The sequence below is a fragment of the Musca domestica genome, unplaced genomic scaffold, assembly GCF_030504385.1.
Source record: "Musca domestica strain aabys unplaced genomic scaffold, Musca_domestica.polishedcontigs.V.1.1 19, whole genome shotgun sequence".
Taxonomy (NCBI): Eukaryota; Metazoa; Arthropoda; class Insecta; order Diptera; family Muscidae; genus Musca; species Musca domestica.
In genome coordinates this window covers 6,749,334-6,773,850 of record NW_026712245.1, presented here as the reverse complement: position 1 = coordinate 6,773,850, position 24,517 = coordinate 6,749,334, and the positions used below count along the sequence as shown (strand labels likewise).

At 36.6% G+C, this 24,517-nt stretch overlaps 4 protein-coding genes across 6 annotated transcripts; 2 read left to right on the top strand and 2 right to left on the bottom strand.

Annotated features, from left to right (window-relative positions):
• Positions 1-825: 825 nt before the first annotated feature.
• On the top strand, positions 826-17,009 carry LOC101897595 (adenylyl cyclase-associated protein 1). Of its 3 annotated transcripts, XM_059121196.1 has the most exons (8): positions 826-1,303; positions 4,361-5,126; positions 5,743-5,948; positions 13,545-14,097; positions 14,162-14,357; positions 15,822-16,182; positions 16,251-16,777; positions 16,844-17,009. In XM_059121196.1, exons 1-8 carry the CDS (start codon positions 841-843, stop codon positions 16,925-16,927), a joined length of 3,156 nt encoding a protein of 1,051 aa, XP_058977179.1. In that variant the 5' UTR covers positions 826-840; the 3' UTR covers positions 16,928-17,009. The 3 variants fall into 3 exon arrangements, with proteins under 3 accessions (XP_058977179.1, XP_058977180.1, XP_058977181.1); XM_059121197.1 differs by lacking the exons at positions 826-1,303; positions 4,361-5,126; positions 5,743-5,948 and adding an exon at positions 10,783-10,858; XM_059121198.1 differs by lacking the exons at positions 826-1,303; positions 4,361-5,126; positions 5,743-5,948 and adding an exon at positions 10,920-11,234.
• A 2,469-nt stretch (positions 17,010-19,478) lies between these two features.
• LOC101897771 (vacuolar protein sorting-associated protein 29) lies at positions 19,479-20,500 on the bottom strand. The gene is made up of 2 exons (XM_005189223.4): positions 20,310-20,500; positions 19,479-20,243 (listed from the first exon to the last, which is right to left on the bottom strand). The coding sequence occupies exons 1-2, from the start codon at positions 20,378-20,380 to the stop codon at positions 19,766-19,768; spliced, it is 549 nt and encodes a 182-aa protein (XP_005189280.1). The 5' UTR covers positions 20,381-20,500; the 3' UTR covers positions 19,479-19,765.
• Positions 20,501-21,077: 577 nt separating this feature from the next.
• On the top strand, positions 21,078-22,619 carry LOC101898102 (general transcription factor IIH subunit 3). The gene is made up of 6 exons (XM_005189225.4): positions 21,078-21,216; positions 21,280-21,460; positions 21,526-21,721; positions 21,784-22,165; positions 22,229-22,265; positions 22,328-22,619. The coding sequence occupies exons 1-6, from the start codon at positions 21,189-21,191 to the stop codon at positions 22,386-22,388; spliced, it is 885 nt and encodes a 294-aa protein (XP_005189282.1). The 5' UTR covers positions 21,078-21,188; the 3' UTR covers positions 22,389-22,619.
• Positions 22,384-24,269, bottom strand: LOC101897933 (5-methylcytosine rRNA methyltransferase NSUN4). The gene is made up of 3 exons (XM_005189224.4): positions 23,970-24,269; positions 23,211-23,750; positions 22,384-23,142 (listed from the first exon to the last, which is right to left on the bottom strand). The coding sequence occupies exons 1-3, from the start codon at positions 24,217-24,219 to the stop codon at positions 22,430-22,432; spliced, it is 1,503 nt and encodes a 500-aa protein (XP_005189281.2). The 5' UTR covers positions 24,220-24,269; the 3' UTR covers positions 22,384-22,429.
• Between the last annotated feature and the right edge of the window lie 248 nt (positions 24,270-24,517).

Genomic DNA, 24,517 nt, shown 5'->3' with positions numbered 1-24,517 from the left:
GTGGGGGAAGTACCAGGAGGAGTGGACCGATATTGCCTATCTCCGCACTCGATCTAAATTTGACAAAAAAAATTACCATGTTCCAAGTCTGGACCAAACCGGGTACTCGCTTCGAGAGTTATCGTGCGCACCAGCCAGCCATACAGACGGACGGACATCGCTAGATCGACTCCAAGTGTCCTGAAATGGTTTTGGTCCAAAGAAATCAGGGTCTACAATCGTTGTTTCGATGAGGCACGTTTTGGCCGTATCAAATGATATATACCCTCTCTAGCCATATGTCTGAGGGTATAAAAATGGGACTTTTGATTTGCCTTTGTTGCAGCTTGTTTTTCTTGGCACAAGAGGACCCAATAAGGAATGCCTCCATACAATTGGATGGAAATTGTTTCAAACCTTAAGGCCTATCTATCCAAAATTAAATAATTTTAAATTTTAATATCCTATACACAAAATTTTGGAAACTTTGTTTGATTCAAACTAGTTAATGAAAGTCTTGAATAATTCAAATTCTAATGCATCACAGATTTGTTTGTCCAAATTTTTTTTTCACCCATTGTTCCAATATGAAATATGAATGAAATCGAGCAAACGTTTTTGATTTATGATTGCATTCTGGTCCATAGACAGATGATTGAATACAAACTCATAATTAATTTCTATTGGCCTTTTGGAAATTAAAATAAAATTCCATTTGGAAACTGACCGATAACGTTTCCAATTAATTAATTTTCTCTCGATCCATTAGTATTTTAGCATTTAAACCACTTAAATAAAATAAAAAAAAATAAATAAATTCCAAAACTTAAAGAAAAACGAAAGACGTGTACAAATCGCAAAATGTTCTCCTGTTGCCGGGCAAATCCTAAAAAATCGAAAAAATCAAACGAAGATAAAACTACGAACACTCAACAACAAGAAAGCCAACAACAAAAACAAAATGAGGACACCAATCCGACGGATGATAAAAAACTTATAATACCCACAATAACCATTGAAAATGGCAAAACAACAAATGATGATACAAATACAATAATAATAACAACGACAACAACAACGACAAGTACAACGAATTCCCCGAATACTACGGTCATCGACAACAAAAGTGAAGAAGTGAATGGAAATCAAACTGACAATGTCAATAATAAGGAAGAAAATGAAAGTGGTGTAATACTATCACCGCCATCGCCACCTCCATCGACAGCATCGACATCGGAACCAATAACGGATATTAATAAGGAATCATTGGTGGAAACGGCAGCAACAGCATCCCCAGCTGCAAAGGAAATCATCATTGGCAATGGTATTGTGTTTTTTTGTATACATTTGTATTTTTTTATGAATTCTCGAATTTCTTCTTATTTATGTCATAATATTCAATGTAATTTTTTTGTATTGTATTTTGTATTTAAATTTAAATAATGTATGAAATTACTTTTTTTAATTGTAAATTGGCTCCATTTCCTATCTTCTATTTATGATTTCTTTCAATTTACGTTGAAAAAATTAATAGTAACTTTCTTACTTTTAAGAATGAAACAAAATTATTTGGCATAGCTTCTATACAATCAAACTCAATTCGGTTCGGAATCCGAAAAATCAAATAGATTTGAATTTTCAATATGAAATTAGGTCCCACCCAGGTTCTTAGTGGGCAGTTAAAGTTCTCGCAAAAAATATTGAAAGTAGGTCCACTTATTGATATAGCCTCCATGTAACGGTACCTCAGGTTAGAGGATGCGCAGTTGCTTAAGCAACTGAAGACCGGTTGGTCCATTGTGATCATTCTGATAAGATTGAAAGGAAAAAAATGAAGAGAGATAAAGATTAAGTTAGAGATTAGAAGTATCCACGCAGAGTTTATCGTGTTGTCTTTTAGACATTTTAGCCTTCCGGCTAGTTAAAGAATTATTGATGGCTCAGTATTGGAGAGTGAAGACAGATCATGCATATTTTGCTTACACGTAAGCCTCTGTCTGGCTCTAAAAAGAGAATGACAGTGACAGAGTAGGTGTTCCACTGTTTTTTTCACTTCCTCTTATTGAAAGCCTGCAATAGTCTCGCCCACCCCCCCACTTAGAAGTCATAGTCCTAAAATTACAGTGATAAAGCCTACAGCGATTAAGCCTACCACAAGTTTTAGGTTAGATTTCGCCATGGAAGTTAATGATCGGAGATCGCCGGCCAAATTTTCTTGGAAGCAATACAGCCTCTTGCATTTTGCCAGTTATGTTGAAATCATCCAGAATGTGTTATGTATTATCTGTAAGCAGTGACACAAGGGTGGCTTCACCGAGCTCTCAATCTCTCATCTCACTTCATGCCAATTCAGCTGCAGCTTCATTGCCAGAGATGTTACTGTAACCAGGAAACCAGCAAAGCTTAATATGGGATTTCACTTTTTTCAGAGCAATCCTGCACTTCTGAACCACCATAGATTTGATGTTGAGTGAATTTAGCGCTTTTTGGGTAGCTTGACTATCGACCGACGGTCCGTTCAGTTCAACTGTTATATTCATCAGCATCTCTGACAGCAGAGATTTCTGCCTGGAATATGCTACAGTCTTTATTGAGTTGGAATTAGTTCCGAATGTTCAGGCTTTCTCAGAAAACACCTGCAACCGTTCCACTTTCCTTCTTAGAGCCGCCGGTATATACAGGGTGAAAAAAAAAATTAATTTTATTGAACGAAAGCAAAAATGTCGGAAATAGCATCAAATTCTAGAATAAGTTTAGTGCTTGAAACAGCCAACACGCTACCCGAATGGTGCTCTGCGGTATTTTGGCTCATTCCCGGCGAAGCGCTTACTTGAGGTGATCAACACTTTGGTATTTTTTAGTGCCAACCTCGCTTTCCAATCTGGAGATTTTGGTGGCCATTGTGCGTTGGAAATGAAGCGAGGAGCCTCATTTTGTAACCATTCATGGATTGCGAGTGCTGAGTGCGATGGTGCTGAGTCCTGTTGGAATATCCAAGGTCTGCGGCCAAAATGTTTGCGTGCCCCAAGGCCTTAAATCATCCTCCAGAATATCTTCGCGATAATATTCGGCATTTATTCTGATGCCACGGTCGATTAATACGAGCGGAGAGCGACCATCGGCTGTCATGGCAGCCCACCATCACCATGGCCGGCGTTGCGTTTCGAAGTCTAGCCTAGGTGATATATAGTCACTGATCAAAACCCGACCCCTATGTTCTCCACATACTTCATAATGACCGAATGTCCGAAAAATTGACCAAGTTCCTTGAGCCTCAGGGCGCATCTCGCTGCTTGTTCCTCTAAAAATAGACTTAAGGGTTTCAAGTTGAGTAGGGTGTCCAAGGCAGACCGAGGTGTGCTCCTAAGTACATCTCTAATTAATAAAGATGTTACTCTTTGGACTTTGTCAATGTTTTTACTGACAGAAGCCTTCCCCAGAGAGTGCCACTAAACTAAACCACCATAAGTCAAAATCGGACAGACAATTGACTCATTTAACAATGTGATGATATACGGTTTATGTGCCCAGCTCTTTCCTATGGAATTTTTGCAGGAGTAGAACGCGTTTAGCGCGTTCCTTGATGTTTCTCTTCCAATTCAGACGCTGGTCGAGGATGATACCGAGATACTTGGCTTCAGAAGAAAAACTCAACGTGACACCATCTAGCGTTTCCACTTCCTCGTAAAAAGAACAAACTCTGTTTTAGATGAGTTGACGACAAGCCCATGTCCATCTTTATAGTTTGATAGGAGCTCCTTGCATTAAGTCTGAAATAGTTTGCAGGAATTTCCCAGCGGTCAACAGAACCACATTGTCAGCTTTAGTTCCGTTATGTTACCGATCTATTAATACATTATTTATCACCAAAAACATAGAAGTGGTGATAAAACCCTCCCCTTGAGTAGTACCCCTGTCCACTGATTTCCTGACGGAGCACTCCCCCAATGCTTGAGTTGATGATTCTACTGCTGAGCATAACATCAACCCATTCAATGTGGAGTAGTGGTAAAGTGTTAGCTTTCATTTTGAACGTCAATGTTTCAATCATGCAGTAATCCACCGCAAGCTTTAGAACCATAGTTTACTAATGTTTTCTCCCGATATTTTCAATTCTAATATCTAGTTGAAGCGAAGTGATTTTGAAATCAAGAAATTTAGGGTTCTCTGTAAATGCTAAAATCAGGCTGGCAGGCAGTTTCTGATTATCTGGTTCAGAAGAGAACCCCAGAAATTGTTGCCATACCGTTTTCTTTCATTCCCTTCTAAACATTTTTTATGCTTTTCAATCCTTTTTTTACATTTTCTATGCCTTTTTTAATTGGTTTGTTTCTGAATTGTTAGATATAAGAGATAGCTTTCAATAGCATTCATTTTACAGTTCTGGAAAATGAAGATACAAATCATCCAAACGACGATGATAATGACAATGACGATGATGATGATGAAAATCAGCAACAGTTGACCAATGACACCAATAAAACAACAACACCAACCACAGAAGCAACACCAAATGATAGTGAAAATGTAAATAATGCAATTAAAAGCGATGAATCAATGGATGCTTCCATTGACGTTGAAAGTGTTGAACCACCATGTCAGACAATGGCAAAAGATTCGGAACCGGTGACGGCTGCATCATCACTGGTCACCGATGAAGAGTGCTCATCGAATGAAACTGCAGTAATGGGCAATAACAACACTTCCAGTGATGCCACTGGAACCAGTACAACAGCCAACACTGTTATCAGCAACAACAATAGCAACAGTCACAGCAACAGCCACAGCAACAGCAACAATACCAGTAGCAATACAGCACCTCCAAAATCATGTCTCTCACGTCACAACTCCACACATACTTCACTCAAAAAGAAACGTGTCAATATCAGTGTTCATGCTGAAATTATAGAACCGGAACCAATGCCAATGTTACCACCATCATCAACGTCACAGACATCAGCCGCCCCGGCGTCTGTGGGCGATGAAGAAGATGATGTGTTTTCCGATTCGTTGCCACCGCCGAAACGTGATAGCATGTGTGCACCGTACATTGAGCGCGACGATGATAACAGCGACATTGTATCGGAGACATTGGCCTATGCTCACGGCTTTCCGGAATGGTTTAATGATGAGAGGTTTAATGACATGTAATGTTGTTTGTTGTTCATCCATATAAATTGTTATTTTAGTTGTTGTTGTTTTTTTATATTTCGGTTCAAACATTGCGATATTTAATCCTAAAATTACTCTGGTATTGTGTGATGGCTATGCAGTTCTAGAATTTCTTGGCAAACAAGAAAACAAATTTAATTTGAATTGGTAATGGAGCCATTGAATGTAAACAAAATTGGAACAATTGTCAATTGGAATTAACGGTTTTTGAGGGGAAAAGCTCCCCATCTTGGTTTGCAAATTCTACATTTTTTGAGGACAAATTATTGAAAAATCTCTATACTTTTATGAAGTTCCGATGTCTAATCATGAAAAATAACTTTTCCCCAATTAAATTTTTTCATATATTTTTTAAAAAGGTATTGGATAATTGTACCGATAGAAAATGCTACACGCATCCAATTAAAATCATTCGCATAGCCAACAATACAAACTGCAGTCATGTTATTTTTTCACACAATTCGGATCGGTGCCATACTTTTTTTTACATTCAATCTTTATTTTGAAACCATTTCCCATTACTTAACGAATCATGTCCATCGATAAATATATATACATTTGTACTTTCACCCAACTACTAAATATTTATAGAGGTTGCATTGAACCACCTGTAACACCAGTGGGACGTGATGAGTTAGAACTAAAACGACAACGCCTCTATGAGGATTTATTGCGTGCAGCACAGGCTGCTGTTGGTCATAGTACAAGGTTTCAACCATTCGCCTTTGCCAGCGGATCGTCATCACTGATACAACAGCCACCGCCGCCGCCACCACCACAATTTGACCGTGGGGGAGGTGAATAGAAATATTCAAAATACACTCACACACATAGATGTTACAGCCACAAAGCTTCCCAAATGCATTATTTTTCTTGTAGATACGTATTTCCTCGCCTCGCACCAACCATCCTTCCCAATTTTCTTTAAATACTTCATGATGCCATTGTTCGTTCGTAAATATAGATGATACATTTATATGTGTTTTGTTTCCAATCCCACTTCTTAGTTTTTTTTTGCTCGTTTTAGATTTGAAACATTTTTACTTTTATTTTATGCCATCATGCCAGTTGAGAGTGGGATAAGGGGGGTGAGGTTAAAACTTAGAAAGTGCTGTCCAATATCCCCTCCAGTGTAAAACGTTAAATGATGTAGTCTTCCTCTAACAAAATGAAACAGGTGCTTTTCACTATTCATCTTCGGACTGCGTCGTACATTCGTGTTAGATCCGAAAATCAAATAAACACCTAACTTTGTGGTTTGTTTTTTGGCCTAAGATTTTTGGTTCAAGTCCCTCCGTATTTAAAAGCGGATATGTTAAATTTTATTTGACTCTCCTTTGTAACTCGCAGATAATTTGGTACCACTCATTGAGGTTAACGAAGTTCTGTCAGACGATTCGATCTAAGTCAAACATTGGTCCACTTCAAGCCCGGAAGGTTGAAGTGTCTGTTTTTTTGTCGGTTTCATCACACAGAATTGTTTTATTTTTGTAGACGTCGTCATATTAATTGCAGGGCCTGGCTGAGAGGCAAATTCGCCCAACATTGAAGTTGATTTTTCAGCTCGTTGAACTTGGTTTAGATGCGCAAAGTGGCATACGAACCCTGTAAAGTCTTGGCTATTACCTGGTTATACTGTACTCTAAATAGTTTCGTTAAATTCTTGCCTTTACTGGTATCGGAAGCCGGGTACTTTGTCATCAACGATTTGAATATCTGCCTTAAAATGTTGAATTCGCACTGCTGCATGCATTGCTTACTGCATCCGAAGATAGTTTCTTTGTATGCAGATATTAAGCTGCTTCAATAATACTTTCGTAAAAAGTGCTATATGAAGGTTCTTCATTAATATTTCCTTGAAAAGTCCACGTCCGTTAAAAACATTCTCAAAAATATTACAATTTATTGTTCCCTCTAGGTCCTTGAGAAATATTTCCTATGAATTCCCGTTTGTAGCATCCACGTTTATAGATCTGTTCGTCCTTTACGAAATGCAGTGATACAAGTTCATGTCTTTAAAAAAATTGAAATATACTCAATTTAAAAGTATATCCCAAATTTCAATTTCAGTGCTATAAAAATTTGTAAAAAATCGGGTCAATAGTCCTTATCAGTCCTAAAATATTTTTTTTCTACTTATCCACATTTATAGTTCTGGTCGTTATGTGTATTTCTAATTTTCATTGCATTACATTCCAAACAAATGTTGCCAAAATAATCACGTTCATAACTTTGTTTTCCTTAAATTCGAGTTCATAGTTCCTATACTTGTCATCAAATGTTTCCTAAAAAGCACTTTTATTCTCGGGTCGTCCTATGTAAATATTCTCTAAAGAAGTATGTGAATTGCTTTCCAAATCTACCAACAAATTCTACTCTTTAAAAGCTTTTAGAACCTTTAATCATAAAAATCGTTAAAATTGAATAAAAACGCCACAATTGGCAACACTAATATGAACCACTATCTCTACTACCACCCCCACCCACTCTTATTCACACATTTCACATTTGTTTATTACAATTTTTGTATGCCAACACAAAAACACAACGAAGAGAGACAATAACAAAACACTTTTAAAAATAGAATTCCAAATTGTTGAAGCAAAATAAGATCACGAAGATGTTATTTTTAATTCAATGGTTTGCTTTTTGTCCTTCTATGAAATATTTAACCGGCATTTTCTGACTTTGCAATAAAAATCAAATATTTAGGTTTTTATTTCATTCCCTTTGCTCTTCTCAAATACCAAAGCAAGAGAGAGCGAATTGCGCCAATCTCTTCACCAACTTTGACTCACACACCTTATTTTATTTGTTGTGACTCATTGTGTTTTTGCAATTCAATTATTTTGCATGTTTTTTCTTCGCCGTCTTCTTTTTTCTTTTCCTTTGCTGTTAATCACATAAATATCGTTTATCTTATCGTTTCGTTGTGACATTCTGTCTTCTAAGTAGTTGGTTTAAGTTTCATAAACGTTTTTCCTTTGAACTCAACGGAAGCCAAAGAAACAGCCGGTCATTTTTAATTAGTTTTATACCTACCACCCACCGTGTCAATACACCGCAGTGCTGTGATTTAAAATTGAAAACTGTATAGAAAATAGTATTTTTCTTATAAGTGTTTGTTTATAAAGTATATATTTTTGAGTTATTTTTGTTGTTGTTGTAACATCATTTACAACCAAACAAGTAAGTATGTCATGTGAATGTTAACAACTGAGAGAATAATGGTTAATTCAATGCAATCTATTGAATTTTTAATTTCCCAAATCCCCAAATACACACACAAATGTTACTGCTAAGCTATTTGAAATGTTCAATTTTATTTGTTACTATTTTTGTGTATGAATTCACGAAATCACTTACAACCCGCTGATGATTGATCTATGTATATATGTATGTTTGAATGTATTTAAGGAGGTGGTGTAATAAGTTTTGGGCTCCGAAGTGTAAAATAAAGTTAGGTATATTGTATGAGAAGATAATAGACCCCCTTCCGTAGAATATGGAGGGAAACCACATATGAAGGTGTGGCCACCCAAGTTACTCGTCAATTTATATGGGACAATCGCTATGGCCTTGGTATTTGTAAACCTAATAACTGATCCAAATAAAAATCTTTATTTTAAAAAGACACATTTTGTACCCATAATGGAAAACTGGGTAGCAGGAAGTGAAGTTGACACTCAAGAGACCTAATATTCATTTGTGTTCATGCCGGCGATCGAAAATGAGATAGAGTGGAGAATATATACAGCGAATAATTTAAAGTTGAACAAAAAAAAAAAAAAAAAAAAACATCTGATATCAATCCAATTTCGATCTAAACTTGTGTATGTGCATTTAATGAATGAAATGAACATTTTGGAAACATCAATTTTTTTACTGAATTTAATTTAGGACCTTTTAGGACCATCAATTCAATGACTATTTTTGAATTAAAAAAGAAATACCAGTTAATTTTGGAATGGTTACACAAAAAAAAAAAACAGAATTTGGCTCAAGGTCTCAACATAGCTAGCTATAAGTTTACCCACTTTGTAAAAAAAAAACTAGTAAAACGCTGGGACGTAGGGACATGAATTGAGTCTTTTTTGAGAGGATGTATTTCACCTATTTTAAAATATTTAAAGCAACAAAAACACCACCAGACCTTGGATTAATAAAAATATTGTGATGTGTGTAATTTGAAGACAATTGGACACTTACATCACATTTTATGAGAGTTAAAATTATTAAAAATTTTGACCCATTGTGGAGTAGGTACTGGATGGAGTGGACCGATATTGTCATTTTCGTACCTGACTTAGAAATGATGCGAATATTAGGATTTGCAAAGTTGGAGCAAAATCGGATGATCCTTCTCTTTCTGTGTAGTAAAAGATTTTCTTTGAAAATGTTGACATTTTGTGAGGGAGGTAGCAGAAGGAGTGGACCGCTATTTTGGATCAAATCGAATACTCCCTTCGGGAGTTATCGTGTGCACCAGCAAGCCAGACAGACAGACGGACGGGCATCGCTAGATCGACTGCAAATGCCCTGCAACGGATTTGGTCCAATAAAAGCTAGGTCTAAAACCGTTATTTCGACGCCTGGTCCCGCCTTTGGCCGCATCAAATGATATATACCCTCCCTAGCCATATGGCACATACAAAATTATTAATACGAATAATTATAAGTCTAAAAAAGTACAAATGCTGTTGATATTTGAGGAACATAATGTTTTTTTCATGAGGACAATAGAAACAGATACTACTATTCTGAACTATTTAAACTTGTTTTGCCATATTAATAGCCGTTTATATCCAAATTGTTACTTAAAAATATCTGCAAAGAACTCCATTTTATATCGCTGTTAAAGTATTTGCTCAAGATTCCATTTTTACAACCATGAGGACCTTCGAAGATATTTGCATAAGCTTCCACGTTTATAGCCTTGATGGATCTTTGAAAATATTGGCTAAAAAATCTACATTCTTATCCCCGTTGGGCCTTAAATAAATTTGCTTAAGAATCGAAGTTTATAACCCTTAATAACCTTTAAAGCCTAACCATAAAAAAATATACCTACAAAATTCATAATTCTAAAAAATCCAAAAAACAAAATCCTCAGAACAGATATATAGCCTCAATTTGCCATCAGAGATTTTGGTCTATGTTTTAAACCCGCGAAAGTACTTTTATAGCAATACAAATTCGTGTAATGTTCATTGTATATTAAGCTGGAGCGAACCTAGACTACAATTTCCTGCTTTCAATCCAATAGGTAATAGGCCTACATGTTTCTGGGCATTTTGGCCAACATATAAGCTTATTGACCAACCCACGTATTACCAAAATAAATTGAGAGGCTTTACTTGTGTACTTTTTGTTGCTGTTGTTGTCCAATATTATAATTACTACTGAGAAAAGTCACAGTAGAACAACAGCAGCAGCCGCTGTTGCCGGTAATGTTTGTAATAACACCAGCAAATACAAATGAAGAAGCAATAACACACACATTTCTATATAAAACAAAATTATATATTTTATACCAACAAAATATCTATGTATTATTTTGTTTGTTCAAAAGAAACATTGTCATCAATTGAATGTATTAGTATAATTCGTTTTTATAAAGAGACAGACAACACACACTTATTTGTAATGAATCAGCCAGCCGCCAGTCAGTCAGTCAGCCACCCAGTGACATGGTTGTACAAGTGTTGTAGGTAGTAGTGGCGTTTTGAAAAGTGTTTTTTTTTTTTCTCTGAAATGAACAAGATTTGGTTTTTGTTTTCATCAGTATCGTTGTCGGCGGTCGTCATCGTCATTGCGGCTTAAAAAAAAGAGAGTAGTACAACCTTTCAATCCAGAAAGAAAGGAAATATGAATTAATTTTGTTTCAATTAATTGTAAAGGTGTGGAAAGAAGTGAAATAAAGTGTCACACAGAATTTCCTCAATTCAAATACTTCAAAAAGGAAAACGAAGCGGTGTATTCTCACTTCACTTTTATCTAGCCTGTGTTAATGGGTCAAACACTAAGTTCTTGCTATGGCAGAACTTTAATTATTCACGACATAAAGAACTGCAATAATCCAGGTAAAAAAATAAACAATTTTCTATGTGTGAAGAAAAACATACATCCATCTCCGCCTTAAGTAGAAATTGTGAAAGTTGGCCTTAAAGGTGGATTATCATTTCGAAGTAAAAAAAATAATTTTTTTTCCATGGTGTTAATTGAAAGAACCAGAAAAATTTTGGGTATTTGTTTTCATATTAAATGCGTTGCGGATTTAATACGAACTGATAATGCAAAGTTAGAAATAAGATGGTTGGCCAATGGATTTCGAACGATTCAAGAATTTTAACAATGAGGGAGTGATTAAAAAATTCCTTGATGGTATACCTTATGATCTTGGAGATTTGTTTGTTCAAAGGAACTTGGTCATATATTGCATGGTGTTTCACAAAAAGTTATATTTGGTGACGGTGATTCATTTTGACAAATAACTTTCCTCAACTCTGGAGTCTGTTTTATTGCTCAGCAAAATTAAATTGTATAAGTTCAGAATGAAGTAGAACTTTCTCGGCTTTTATTGAGCAGTCCACATCGAGTCATGAAAGAGGCATTCTGTTCTTCACATTTCAACAACATTAGAACCACCAATCAAGTCATGCAATTTATTGTTATACCCTCAGGCATATGGCTAGAGAGGCTATATATCATTAGATACGGTCAAAATGTGCCTCATCGAAATAACGGTTTTAGACCCTAGGTCTCTTTTGCCCAAAATCCGTTTCAGGACGTTTGGAGTCGATATAGCAATGTCCGTCCGTCTGGCTGGTGTGCACGATAACTCTCGAAGGGAGTATCCGATTTGGTCCAAACTTGGCACATAGTAATATTATTATCAAACTTAGATCGAGTTCGGAGATGGGCAATATCGGTCCACTCCTTCTGTTACCTCCCCCACAAAGGTTGAAAATTTTGAATATTCATGAAGCTCATAATACACGAAGTTAACGCCCGATTCCATTCAGACTTTGACCCATTAACACATCCTAATATTTCCATCAAAACAAGATCTTTTATAAAGATGGTAGAGATCGGACCATTCCTTCTGGTACCTCCCCCACAAAGGGGTAACAATTTGAACATCCAAATCGATCATAAAATCCGAAGTAAGCTTCCAGTTCTCTTTAAATTACACACATCACAATATTTTCAGTAACCCAAGGTGTGGTGTGAAGATGGAATGTGTCGGTCCACTCCTTCTGGTACCTTCCCCACAAAGTGTCAAAATCTGGAATATTCATGAAGCTCATAAAACACGAAATTAACATTCGATTCCATTCAGACTTGGTACATCTAAATATTTCCATCAACACAAGATCCGCCATAAAGATGGTACAGATTGGACCATTTCCTCTGGTACCTCTCCAACATAGAGGTAAAAAATGCGCACAAAGAAAGCGAGATAAGCATCCAACTCTCTTCAAATTACACACATCCAAATATTTTTGCTAACGCAAGATCTGTCGTGAAGATGATATATATCTGCGAACCCCTTTCTGGCACCTCACCCACAAAAGGCTCACAATTTCCAATACTTAAATGTCATAACCTGCGAAACAATTCGGCGATTCTTTACAAATTTGCTATATCTAAATATTCCTCTTATGATTTCGCATTAAATTTGATATAAATAATTTAAATTGCCTATACCAATACTTTTATCTGTATTAGATTAAGTATGAAAATGGAATACTTCGGCCCTCTATATCTGTTACCTCGTGCATATTTCCATATTTTTCAATAATTTGCACAAATCTCTTATAAAGTATAGGAAGTAGTCGATATAGTCCAAATCTCGCACTTTGTAGTATTTATATCAGTCTTAGGTCAGATACGAATTGGTCAATATTGTCCAACTGCTTCGGAACATCCCCCATAATGGGTCAACAGTTTGAATAATCATAGCTCAAGGCTGGGGGCATACACCTGTCGGCAAAACCGACTGATACTATTTTACTTGTTTTTATTTAAAAGCAGGTAGTGGCTTTTATATCTTTAATGTGCTATAATTTTGTCCAAATAATTCTCAGCATAGAATGGAGTTATAACACAAAACAAAAAATGTTTATAAAATATTCTATTTTCAATAAATATATTCAGATTTTTATTTTTTGTCTATAATCATATAATTCTCTCATGTTTCCGATAAAAATGATAATGTTAGTTTTATAAGCATGTATTGTTCCATTCAAGTTCTTATACACAATTTGATGTGTTCTTTTTTTTAATATTCCCCTTCGATCTTTTTAAACTGCACAATTCTTCTTGTTTACCCTTTCACAAAACTTATTTGACCTTTAAAACTAATAGCAAACAATTTCTAACATTTCTAGATTGTGATCCATCGTTAAAACCCTCAATTGCTGAAAATCTCGAGACATTGGTCAATCGTCTGGAGAAACTTGTTGAGCGTTTGGAACGTTCTATAAGTGCTCGTGAATTGGATATAGCCAATCGTACCTTTGACACTGTACAGAAACGTGCAAGTCTAACGGCTGTAACTGAGACGTCTACTGGCAACGATATTCTTGAAGTAACCAATTTGTCGAGTGTCGACTTACAAACGGAAAAGTTAAATCAACGTATTGGACGTATAGAGGAATCGTTAAGTCGCATTAACGAACGCCACAGCCTTAGCAGTAACAGTGATAGTCAAGCGGAGCAGCAGCAGCAGCAACAATTCAAAGACGGTAGTCTTGAAAATATTCCAACTGTATTAGACGATTTCTCATCACTTCCGCCACCACCGCCGCCGTTAGAACTCAGTATGAGCGTATTGGGCTATCAGGACATCATCAATGGACCATTGAGCCAATATTTGGCTTTGTCGGCCAAAATTGGTGGAGATGTTGCCAAACATGCTGATTTTGTCAAAAAGGCTTTTGAGTAAGAATTCGATTTTTTTTATTTTTATGTTTTCATTAACATAATTGTGTATTCTCTTTTACAGCGCCCAATTGCAATATGTCACCTTGGCCACTCAATGCTCCAAGCCGGACCAAAACAAACAAATGGAATTGCTGAAACCAACATCTGATCAGATTACAGCCATTCAAGATTTCCGTGAAAAAAATCGTGCTTCACCTTTCTTCAATCACTTGTCGGCCATTAGCGAAAGTATACCCGCCTTGGGTTGGGTTTGTGTGGTAAGTAAAATTTAATACGTAAAAAAGCATTAAGTTCGGCGGGACGGAACTTTTAATACCCTCCACCATTTGGTAATAGAAAACAATATTTTTTATAAAAGTATATGAATTCAATCGAGTTCCACTTTAAACTACAAATACCGTTTGGATAATCCTGTTAAACTTTTCAAATAACCATAAAGTGGATGAGGACGTTATTTGGAGGACATACCAAAACGGCTATCTCAATAGACAATTTTATACTTCAAGGATTACCATCTACCAATACCTCTTAAATAGCAAATTTGACACAATTTCGTGGATAAATGTGACTAGGATTATCAAAATACCGAATCAGGGAGTTTCCGTTATATTGGGGGCTATACAAAAACGTGGAGCTATATTTAAAATGTTTCGCCTCCGGAGCTAGAATCCATTATGACCTACCAATTTTTAGACAAATCCCTGGAAAAATGGGACAAAAATCATAAAAATACTGAATATCGAGAGGTACGGTTATATGGCGGCTATATCAAAACGTGGACCTATATATACAATGTTTCTCCACCGGAGCTAGAATCCATTATGACTTACATATACCAATTTTTAGATAGATCCGTGGAAAAATTTGGCAAAAATAATCAAAATACCGATAATTGGGAGGTATCGTTATATGGGGGCTATACAAAAACGTAGATCTATACACACAATGTTTCGCCACCGGAGCTAGAATCCATTATGACCTACAAATACCAATTTTTAGACAGATCCGTGGAAAAATGTGTCAAATATCTTCAAAATACCGTATATCGGGAGGCACCGTTATATGGGGGCTATACCAAAACGTGGACCTATATATACAATGTTTCGCCACCGGAGCTAGAATCCATCATGACCTACAAATACCAATTTTTAGACACATCCGTGAAAAAACGTGGCAAAAATAATCAAAATACCGAATATCGGGAGGTACCGTTATATGGCAGCCATACCAAAACGTGGACCTATATTTACAAAGTTTCGCCAGCGGAGCCCAGAATCCATAATGACCTACAAATACCAATTTTTAGACAAATTCGTAGACAAATGTGCCGATTATCATCAAAAAACCGAATATCGGGAGGTACAGTTATATGGCGGCTATATCAAAACGTGGGCCGATTTATTATTCATTTTCAATACCAACTTTTCTAGACACAATACAAATTATTCTGCCAAATTTTGAAGCTTTACGTAAAATAATGTGGGCTGTATCGTGATTTCAACAGACGGACGGACAGACAGACGGACATCTTTAAATCGACTTAGAATTTTCTGCTGATCATGAATATATATTCTTTATGGGGTCTTCGGAGAATATTTAGAGATGTTACAAACGGAATGACAAAGTTAATATAACCTCCTTTTTAAGGTGGAGGCTATAAAAATTCCATGCCTTAACAACTTTCAAACTAATCTCCCTTTCATTCTCAATTCTATTTTCAGTCTCCCACACCTGGTCCCCATGTCAAGGAAATGAACGATGCCGGTCAATTCTATACCAATCGTGTATTGAAGGAATGGAAGGAAAAGGATGCCACTCACGTGGAATGGGCTCGTGCCTGGGTTCAAACCCTTACAGAATTGCAACAATACATTAAACAAAATCATACTACTGGTTTAGTATGGTCGGGCAAGGGTGCAGCTCCTGCCTCGGGTGCTGTGCCACCACCACCACCCATGGGCGGTTGTCCTCCACCACCACCGCCACCAACCTTCGATATGTCGAACATGTCCTTGGAGGGTGGTGCCGATGAGCGCAGTGCTTTGTTTGCCGAAATCAATCAGGGCGAGAATATCACCAAAAGTAAGTCATGGAATTTAAACCTATTTTCTTTGTCATAAAAAAAAACATTTTTTTCATTTCCTCCACAGATCTGAAAAAGGTCACTGCCGACATGCAGACACACAAAAACCCAACCCTACGCACTGGCCCAGCTCCTTTCAAGGCACCCACCACCCAATTGGGTTCGGCGGTTTCAAAGGGTCCCGCCGTTGAAGTTGCTAAGCCTCCAGTATTCACCCGTGACGGCAAGAAATGGCTGATTGAATACCAGAAGAACAATCCCAATTTGCTGGTGGAAAATGCCGAAATGAACAATGTCGTCTATGTGTTCAGATGTGAAGGATCCACATTGACTGTGAAGGGCAAGGTGAACAATGTTGTCTTTGATTCCTGCAAGAAATGTTCCCTTCTCTTTGACTCGGTTGTGGCCTCTGTGGAGTTTGTCAACTGCCAATCGGTGCAGATGCAGGTGTTGGGTAATGTGCCTACAATTTCCATTGACAAGACCGATGGCTGTCAAATGTATTTGTCCAAGGATTCGTTGGGCGTTGAAATTGTAAGCTCCAAATCTTCCGAAATGAATGTTATGTTGCCTGCCGATGATAATGGAGATTATGTAAGTAGCACCCCCCAACAAATACCATGAAAAAGAAGATTTTATTAAATTTGTTTTCTTTTTTAGACGGAATTGCCTTTGCCCGAACAGTTTAAGACCACCATCAGTGGCAAAGCCTTGAAGACTGTTTGCGTTGATAGCCTTGGTTAAACCAAGCGACAGCTTGTCGTTTGCCAGTTATGCATCTATTGCACATGTGCACCACCACCATGTCACCAAGAGAAAAAAACAACCAACCATCATATTCATTTACAGCAGACGGAAGATGTGCTTATACTAACGTCTTCTTTGTCGGAATAAAAGTAAATCAGAAGAGTTGCCAACAGTAAATCAAAACATTAAAGAAAACATTTGCTAAACCATATAATCATTATTGCATAAGAAAAAAACAAAAACAACAAATACTAAAAACAAATCACTTTTGATAGCAACATGAAAAACTTTTAAAATATTTATTCTAAAATTAATAATAAAAGAAATAAATTAAAAATGAAAAACGTTCTAAAAAAACACACATAAAAACCATCCTTTGTATTTTGTGTCCTTTCTTATCAACTGCTCTTCTTTGTCCATCTGTGGTCCATCAAATAAATGCAATTAAGTATTTGAACAATTTCTTTTACATATTTTTTGTTTGTTTATTATTTATTTAGTCTTTTATTATTTTGTATTATTAAATTTTATTTTTTTTTTACATTAATATTTAAACATCTTATTTGTGTATTTTTTTTTAATTTACATTTCTTTTCATTTTTTGGCAAATAAAAAATTGAAAGAAAAATAAGGCAGTGATGTGTTTGGAAGATAAGACGCTAAATGTGCAAAAATAGAGATTTATTTAAAATCCGGGAATATCACTTTGAAAATTATCCTTGAAATCTCCCGAGTATTGATGCAACAGATACTCAACGATATTTTTAAAAGTATTGCAACGGTGCTATATGTTCTTGAAAATATGTTTAAGAATCCAAAATTGTTACTATAATGTCATTAATAACTTGAATATTTACGGAATATAAATAATTCGCGAGAATTTAAAATATCCTCGAGAATCAGTATTTGAATAAATATATTCAAAAATTCTCCAGCGTTACAAAATATCCCCGAAAGTTCGAAAACATTGGAGAAAATATCCTTGAAATTCCACTGCAATCAATGAGTATTGCTAAAGTAAACCTGCTTGTGTTGCAAAAATACCCTTGAAAATAAAGGAGCATTTGGAAAATATCTTCAAAAGTCCAAAAGAATTGAGGCAGTATTTTCAAATCTGCTGGCGAGGCTGAAAATCCTTAAAAATTCCCAGGTGTGTATGGGTATTTATTTTCCACATCAACAACGTCCCCGAGTGTCTCTGAGCAGTGCGAAAAAAACATTTTAAAATGTACCTGTTTTGCTAAAATATCCTTTGAACCCATGAAAATATCCCTGAAAATCAATGAGGATTGTGAACATTCTGAAAAATATCCTTGAAACCATTAGTATTGGGTAGATAGCCTGGAATATGGGGGTTATACCAATTAGTGGGAAAATATTCTTGAAAATCCATGAGGATTGTGAACAACACATACTGGAAATGTGGGCAGGATTGAAATAATTCCCTTGAAACCATTCATATTTTGTAGATATCCTAGAAATTTGAGCAGCTTTGAAAACATATCTTTAAAATATTATTAGTATTGGAAGAATGTCCTCTAAAATCTATGAATATTTGTGCTCTACACAAATGAGTTGACCTGAATGGAACGTTATTTGCAAGGATGACAGTGACCTACCCAGAACCCCAATTATCAAGTTTCAGCTAATTTGATTGGAAATTGTTTCAGATACCTTTAAAATATAGAATATGTGGAGGTACCGTTGTATGGGGGCCATGCCAATTTGTAGATCTGAATCAAATATTATTTTGCAAGGAGAGAAGAGACCTGCCGAGAAACCCAATTGCCAAGTTTCATCTTATTTGGTTGGAAATTGTGTCACAAAACTTCAAAATACCGAAAATCTGGAGGTAGCGTTATATGGGGCTATACCTATCCCATTTTCCCATTTTCAATACCAATCATCCTACATAAATAAAAATTTTTGTGTCAAATTTCAAAGCCCTAGATTAAATAAATTAAATAATGTGGACTCGATCGTGATTTCAAAAGACAGACGGACATCGCTAAATAGACTTAGAATTTTACGCAGATCAAAAATGTTTTCGACCTGTTGCAAACGGAGTGACGAATTCAATACGCCTTCCATTTTATGGTGGAGGGTATCAAAACGAAGTAGCAGGCCTTGAACCGAAGATTAAAAATATTAATCTATGAACAGATGACAACACCGGCTACGGGACTAAACTTCTTTTATAAAATTAAACTTCCAGTGGTTAGACGGCCTTTCTCAACACTCAGAGATACATGCGATACAAATTTCCGATTGATCCTGTAGAGGCCCTACACTCTACTTGAGCCAAATATTTGCGGAAATTGAAAGAAAGCCATTACAAATTCATGATTATGGTGGAAATATCCCCCTACAGTATGTAGGATATTTCACGTAGCATATTTTCGTATTTATCGATAATCCCAGGTTGGAGACTCGGATACCGTGCCCCTGGATATGTAGTTCTTCCGGATATATTACATTTCGTTGTAATGTATGCAACAAGACCAACCTGCGGTACAATTTTCCGAAAAATCCAAAAATAAACGACCGATTTTATTTTATATAGTTTGCAACTATAGACGAAACATTATTATTATTATTTAAAAAAATACTATATAATATTATTAAATACATATATAAACGTATATATATTTTCACATCATACAGATATACATAGGCCGTATATATCCAAATGCTGCATCATTATACAACGTCATACAGAGCGAGCAGTTAAAACATAACATATAAATTATGAGTTTGTTATACCTTCAACTCCCTTCTCATCTTTGAATCACCTTTCCCATCTCCCCCAGACGCTGCGGCATCGACAGATGCATTTCACATTTTCTTATATTCGATACGTTCAACTTTAACTTCATCACCAATCAGCTGATAGACATATGTCACCACAGTTGAACTTTGTATGTCCATTAACACAAACGAGGGTATTACATTGGTGTCCAGGGGATTAAAGGCTCCCGTTGCCGAACCGGGATTAATGTAGAATTTATTGCCATGTTCATAGGCTTCGAATTTGTATGTATGGCCGGTGATAAGTATATCAACATCCAGTTGACGTTGCACCAAAGCCAAGGCTTCCGGATCTCCTCGAGGCACAACCTGATGTCCATGACACAAACCAATACGAAATTGTCCCACGGTAACCACCTTTTGTTCTGGGTACGAGAGATTATCATCAAAATCGCCACGTACTATGTGAACATCGTTGGCCAATGTTTTGAGATAATCATGGGATTCTTTGGTGCACAGATTGCCGGTAACCAAAATGTGATGGATACGACCCGGAACCAGGAGTCTGCAAGGGAAAATTAGTCACGGTCAGCAGGGAGAATGATAGTAAATACGATGAATGGGTACTTACTTTTTAAACTTTGCTGGCAAACTACTGCAGCGATAGGGTATGTGTAGGTCACCCAAAACTAGAACCAACATTTTATAACTTGGCGAGGTTTAGGAACGTTCTTTAAATTTAAAAATTACTAATTTTTTCAATCAAAATACGCCCAGAAGATCGACACTTTTGACAAAATAATGATAAAATAAACACTTTGACGGCGTCAAAGAACACTGACAATGGTTTTGAGTTTTTCAATGCAGTGACAACTCATAATTGTAATAGCCATGTTCACACCTTTTCTATTGGTTGAAGTATTTCTGGAAACAATTCCCGTAGACAAAAAAACAGACAAACCCTACGTTAACAAAAGAAGGGACAATAGGGCTCATTTTTTATTTGCCAAAATACCAAAGTTTGCCTTTGTTTTGTAGGCTATTCGTGTCATTCGGTAGTTTTTCCAATTTAAGAAATATGTCAAATAAATTGTCATAATTAAGAACTCGAACATAATTAAATCGAAATTTTAGTTGTGTTCTAGAATTAGAAGTCACTTTTGCACATTTTACCCAAAAAACCGTTTCCGATCATCAAATAGGTTCAAAATGTTCTCTCTCTCTTTTGTTCACATGATTTTTACGGGTTTTTATGTAGTGTCGCCAATTTTTTCTCTGAGACAATATAACGACAATTGCTGACAGTTTGCTCTCTTGCCACTTTTAGCCATAAAAAGTAACTTTCAATGAAAATGTACGCATACGCATTTATTTAAGTACGACCCTAATATATCAACTCGCATAAACACAATTGCGGCGCCAAATAACCCCAGCTATGCTTAGACGGCGTACTATTTAGGAATGACTTTGTGATTCGCCAGACGCTTTGTTGACATCTGAATTGTTGGAAATGGAAAAGGCGGCAGCGGAAAATGATGGTTGGTTTTAAGAAATTAACAAATTATCGGATCATAATTACTTCCACATATCTTTTGTTTTAGATAGTGGTAGCGTTAGCCTGTTGGTCATTGTCTTGGACACCAATCCTTCGCAACGCATAGTGCGCCAAAATCCAGACAATCTGTCACAATGTTTAGATGCAACAGTGGCCTTTGGCAATGCCCATTTAATGCAAAAAGCTCAAAATAAATTGGCGGTAATATCCTGCCATCATCATGCAACGTAAGCCAATTAATTACGTGCTCTCATGATATGTTTTCTGTATTGTGGGTTTTCTTTCATTTTAGAGATTTCTTGTATCCCATGCCGGTGAAACAGTTGGAGGTTCGGCAAGTCGATGGCCAATATGAAGTATTCAGTTTGGTGGAGAAAACTGTGAAACAACGTCTCAGTCATATTATAACAAATGCTCCCAAGATAACACAGCCCAATGAGAGTCTTTTGGCTGGCAGTATGTCCATGGCTTTGTGTTATGTGGCCAGGGTAGGTTGGAGGTGAAAGAAATCAATTCGTAAACTAATTTAAGGTTCCTTTGAATATTGTAGATGCAGCGCAATGCCCAACCGGGAGTTAAAATACATTCCCGCATCTTGGTGTTGACGGGTAGCAATGAATGCGCCTCCCAGTATATGACGTATATGAATGTTTTCTTTACCGCCCAAAAGCTGGGAATAGTCATCGATGTATGTGCCCTGGACAAGTCTTTGAGTTTATTGCAACAGGGTTGTGACATTACGGGAGGCCAGTACTTGCGCCTAACCCAACTGGATGGCTTGCTACAGTATTTGTTGTGGGTGTTTTTGCCAGATCCCAAAACAAGACAAATGCTTGTTTTGCCGCCACCCACAAAGGTCGATTATCGGGCGGCATGTTTTTGCCACAGGGAAATGATTGATATTGGCTATGTTTGCTCGGTGTGTCTATCAAGTAAGTCCCCAAAGTAATTTACATGAAACATTTGAGCTAATTTAGTGTCCCTCTCTATTTTAGTTTTCTGTAAATTTAGTCCTATTTGTACCACATGCCAGTAAGTATAGTGTTTGTTCCTACGTTCAACTCATTTTCTAATTTCTCTTTTTTTCCTTTTAGCACTGTTTTCAAAGTTCCTGGACCCCTACCGCCCAAACCCAAGAAAAAGAAAAAAGTTTAAGTACCTATCAACTCATCTTTATTTAATTTACAATTGAAGTTTTATTCAGTTCTTGTGATTTTACTAAAATACATTGGTCCAAAATTTGCCGGCAAATATGGCAAAACCATTTGACCATATTTCAGACTTTTTGGATATTCAAACCGATAAATATCACTAAACAGTTGTGTTAAATAACTCAAGTCTTTAACAATGAATGTGAGACCATCATCGTTGAAGGCCTTTTGCAGAGCCATATGGACAACACCATCATTTTGTACCGGTGACAGCGAACAGGTGGAATACATTAAACTACCACCCGGTTTTAGCAGGCGCATACAATTTGCCAATATGCCTGCTTGCAGTTCGGGTATTCTTAGTCGTTCCTTTACGCGCGTTGGCTTGAAGATGTTATTGTCATTCTCCATAAGAGAATGTCGATCATTGGTACATGGTACATCAATCAAAATCTTATCATAGCTACCATAGTCATCTAAATTTCGGGCATCACATTGATTCAGTATTAAGCGTTGTTGTCCCAGCCAACGTTCATCGAAATCAAATAAATATTCCTTCATAACTTTACGTATGCGATTAACCCGCGATTCCATTACGTCGTTACACACCAATTGCTCGGGATATAACGTTTGAAGCATTAACAATGATTTTCCACCGGGAGCTGCACAGGCATCAAGAACACGTTCGCCGGGTTTTACATTTAAAAGGAGGGGTGGCAATATTGAAGCACCATCCATTAGATAATGGGACAAGACACCTGCAAAACAGAGAGACAATGGGTAACTTTGAAAATGTCAATTTTTGTTTCTCAATAAATATCAGTACCGGTCAAACATTTGTTCGGCGGCCGAAACTCAGAACAATTTCCCATTTCATATGTATAGAGGGCGAGATTTTCGGGAAATGTGAAATCTTGTTCCAATTCGAATTGCAATGGAAAATCAGCATTGGTCTGATAATATTTATAATGATCCGATTCGGGTATCCAATCTTCCATGCCTTTAATACTAGATGCTGGTATAAAATCATAAAGAGCCCCAGTCCCATGTTCGGGATCAACAATACGTGTATGATCAATGCTAACAGATGATTCAGTTGTACTCCTCAGGGGAGTTTCTTTGCTTTGCATTTGTGGTGAGATGTTTTCATTTGCTGTTGAATTATAATCCAGATTTTCTGGCACATGTGCTTCGTTGGTGTTTTCGGGATAAATTAAATGAATTTCTTTGTCTTTCTGTTTTCTTGTTATTGCATCCATTTTGTCTTCTACTTCTTGGGAGTTTTGGTTTGTATCAATGTTCGGCGTTTGTGTTTCCGTTTGTCGTTCCTTTGCTAATTGTACCAGTGCTCGGATATTTATTGCTCCTAAAGAAAAATAAATAAGCTTTAGTTTATTCATGGATTACGTATGTAGTTTGTCAAAATGAGAAAATTGTTGGTGTTGAGAGTTCCTTCTAGGCTATGGACATGATATATTATTCTAAATAAAACATTTTTAAATGAAATTTCCAGCGCTTAAAAGGAATACTCTAAGCCACCAAAGACATTCTTTGACCACTTGAATGAAATTGTATTACGACATACCATCCATTTCCAGTTTGCTACAGGTCTTTTCATTGTCCCCAAAGTTATTGACCATGGCAATGTATTTGTTTTCTGTCAACAATGCAGCTCGTATGCTCCTCCATCGTACACCAAACACGGAGCCATAGAAATCATCAAAGTTTTCCAATGCCCTGTCGGTGTTGTTTTTCTTTTTCTGTTGTATTGACCATCTTGTTTTGCCACCCTTCCATCTTTGTGGCACTACCAATATATTACGGGCTCTTAACATTTTCCAATTTCCAACTTGATTGTGATTTTTAAATTTGCAGTTCACAGTTTTATAACAAATGCATGCTACTCCATAGATTAGATCAGCTGTTTTTGTTTTGATTGTGCAAAACAGCAGTAGTATATGTGGCATTGCCATATTGTTAAAAAGTAGTAACGGAATTAGTGAATGACGTATCGTAAAAAATAAAATGCTGCAGTTAAAAAGGGCGGGAAAGCATTTTCTTTCATATTAACGACCATGCAGGGGACTCCTTGTATGTTGAATTCAAATCCCATTTATTATCCATGGAGAGGGG

Coding starts and splice junctions, on each gene's coding strand:
- LOC101898102 (XM_005189225.4), top strand. CDS start 21,189: ATGGAAAAGGCGGCAGCGGAAAATGATG. Junction 21,461..21,525: donor TCCTGCCATCATCATGCAAC/GTAAGCCAATTA, acceptor CTTTCATTTTAG/AGATTTCTTGTATCCCATGC. Junction 21,722..21,783: donor CTTTGTGTTATGTGGCCAGG/GTAGGTTGGAGG, acceptor TGAATATTGTAG/ATGCAGCGCAATGCCCAACC.
- LOC101897771 (XM_005189223.4), bottom strand. CDS start 20,380: ATGTTGGTTCTAGTTTTGGGTGACCTACACATACCCTATCGCTGCAGT. Junction 20,244..20,309: donor TTGCCAGCAAAGTTTAAAAA/GTAAGTACCCAT, acceptor TTTCCCTTGCAG/ACTCCTGGTTCCGGGTCGTA.
- LOC101897933 (XM_005189224.4), bottom strand. CDS start 24,219: ATGTTAAGAGCCCGTAATATATTGGTAGTGCCACAAAGATGGAAGGGT. Junction 23,751..23,969: donor TAGCAAACTGGAAATGGATG/GTATGTCGTAAT, acceptor ATTTTTCTTTAG/GAGCAATAAATATCCGAGCA. Junction 23,143..23,210: donor GCCGAACAAATGTTTGACCG/GTACTGATATTT, acceptor TCTGTTTTGCAG/GTGTCTTGTCCCATTATCTA.
- LOC101897595 (XM_059121196.1), top strand. CDS start 841: ATGTTCTCCTGTTGCCGGGCAAATCCTAAAAAATCGAAAAAATCAAAC. Junction 14,358..15,821: donor CCTTGGGTTGGGTTTGTGTG/GTAAGTAAAATT, acceptor TTCTATTTTCAG/TCTCCCACACCTGGTCCCCA. Junction 16,183..16,250: donor GGGCGAGAATATCACCAAAA/GTAAGTCATGGA, acceptor TTTCCTCCACAG/ATCTGAAAAAGGTCACTGCC.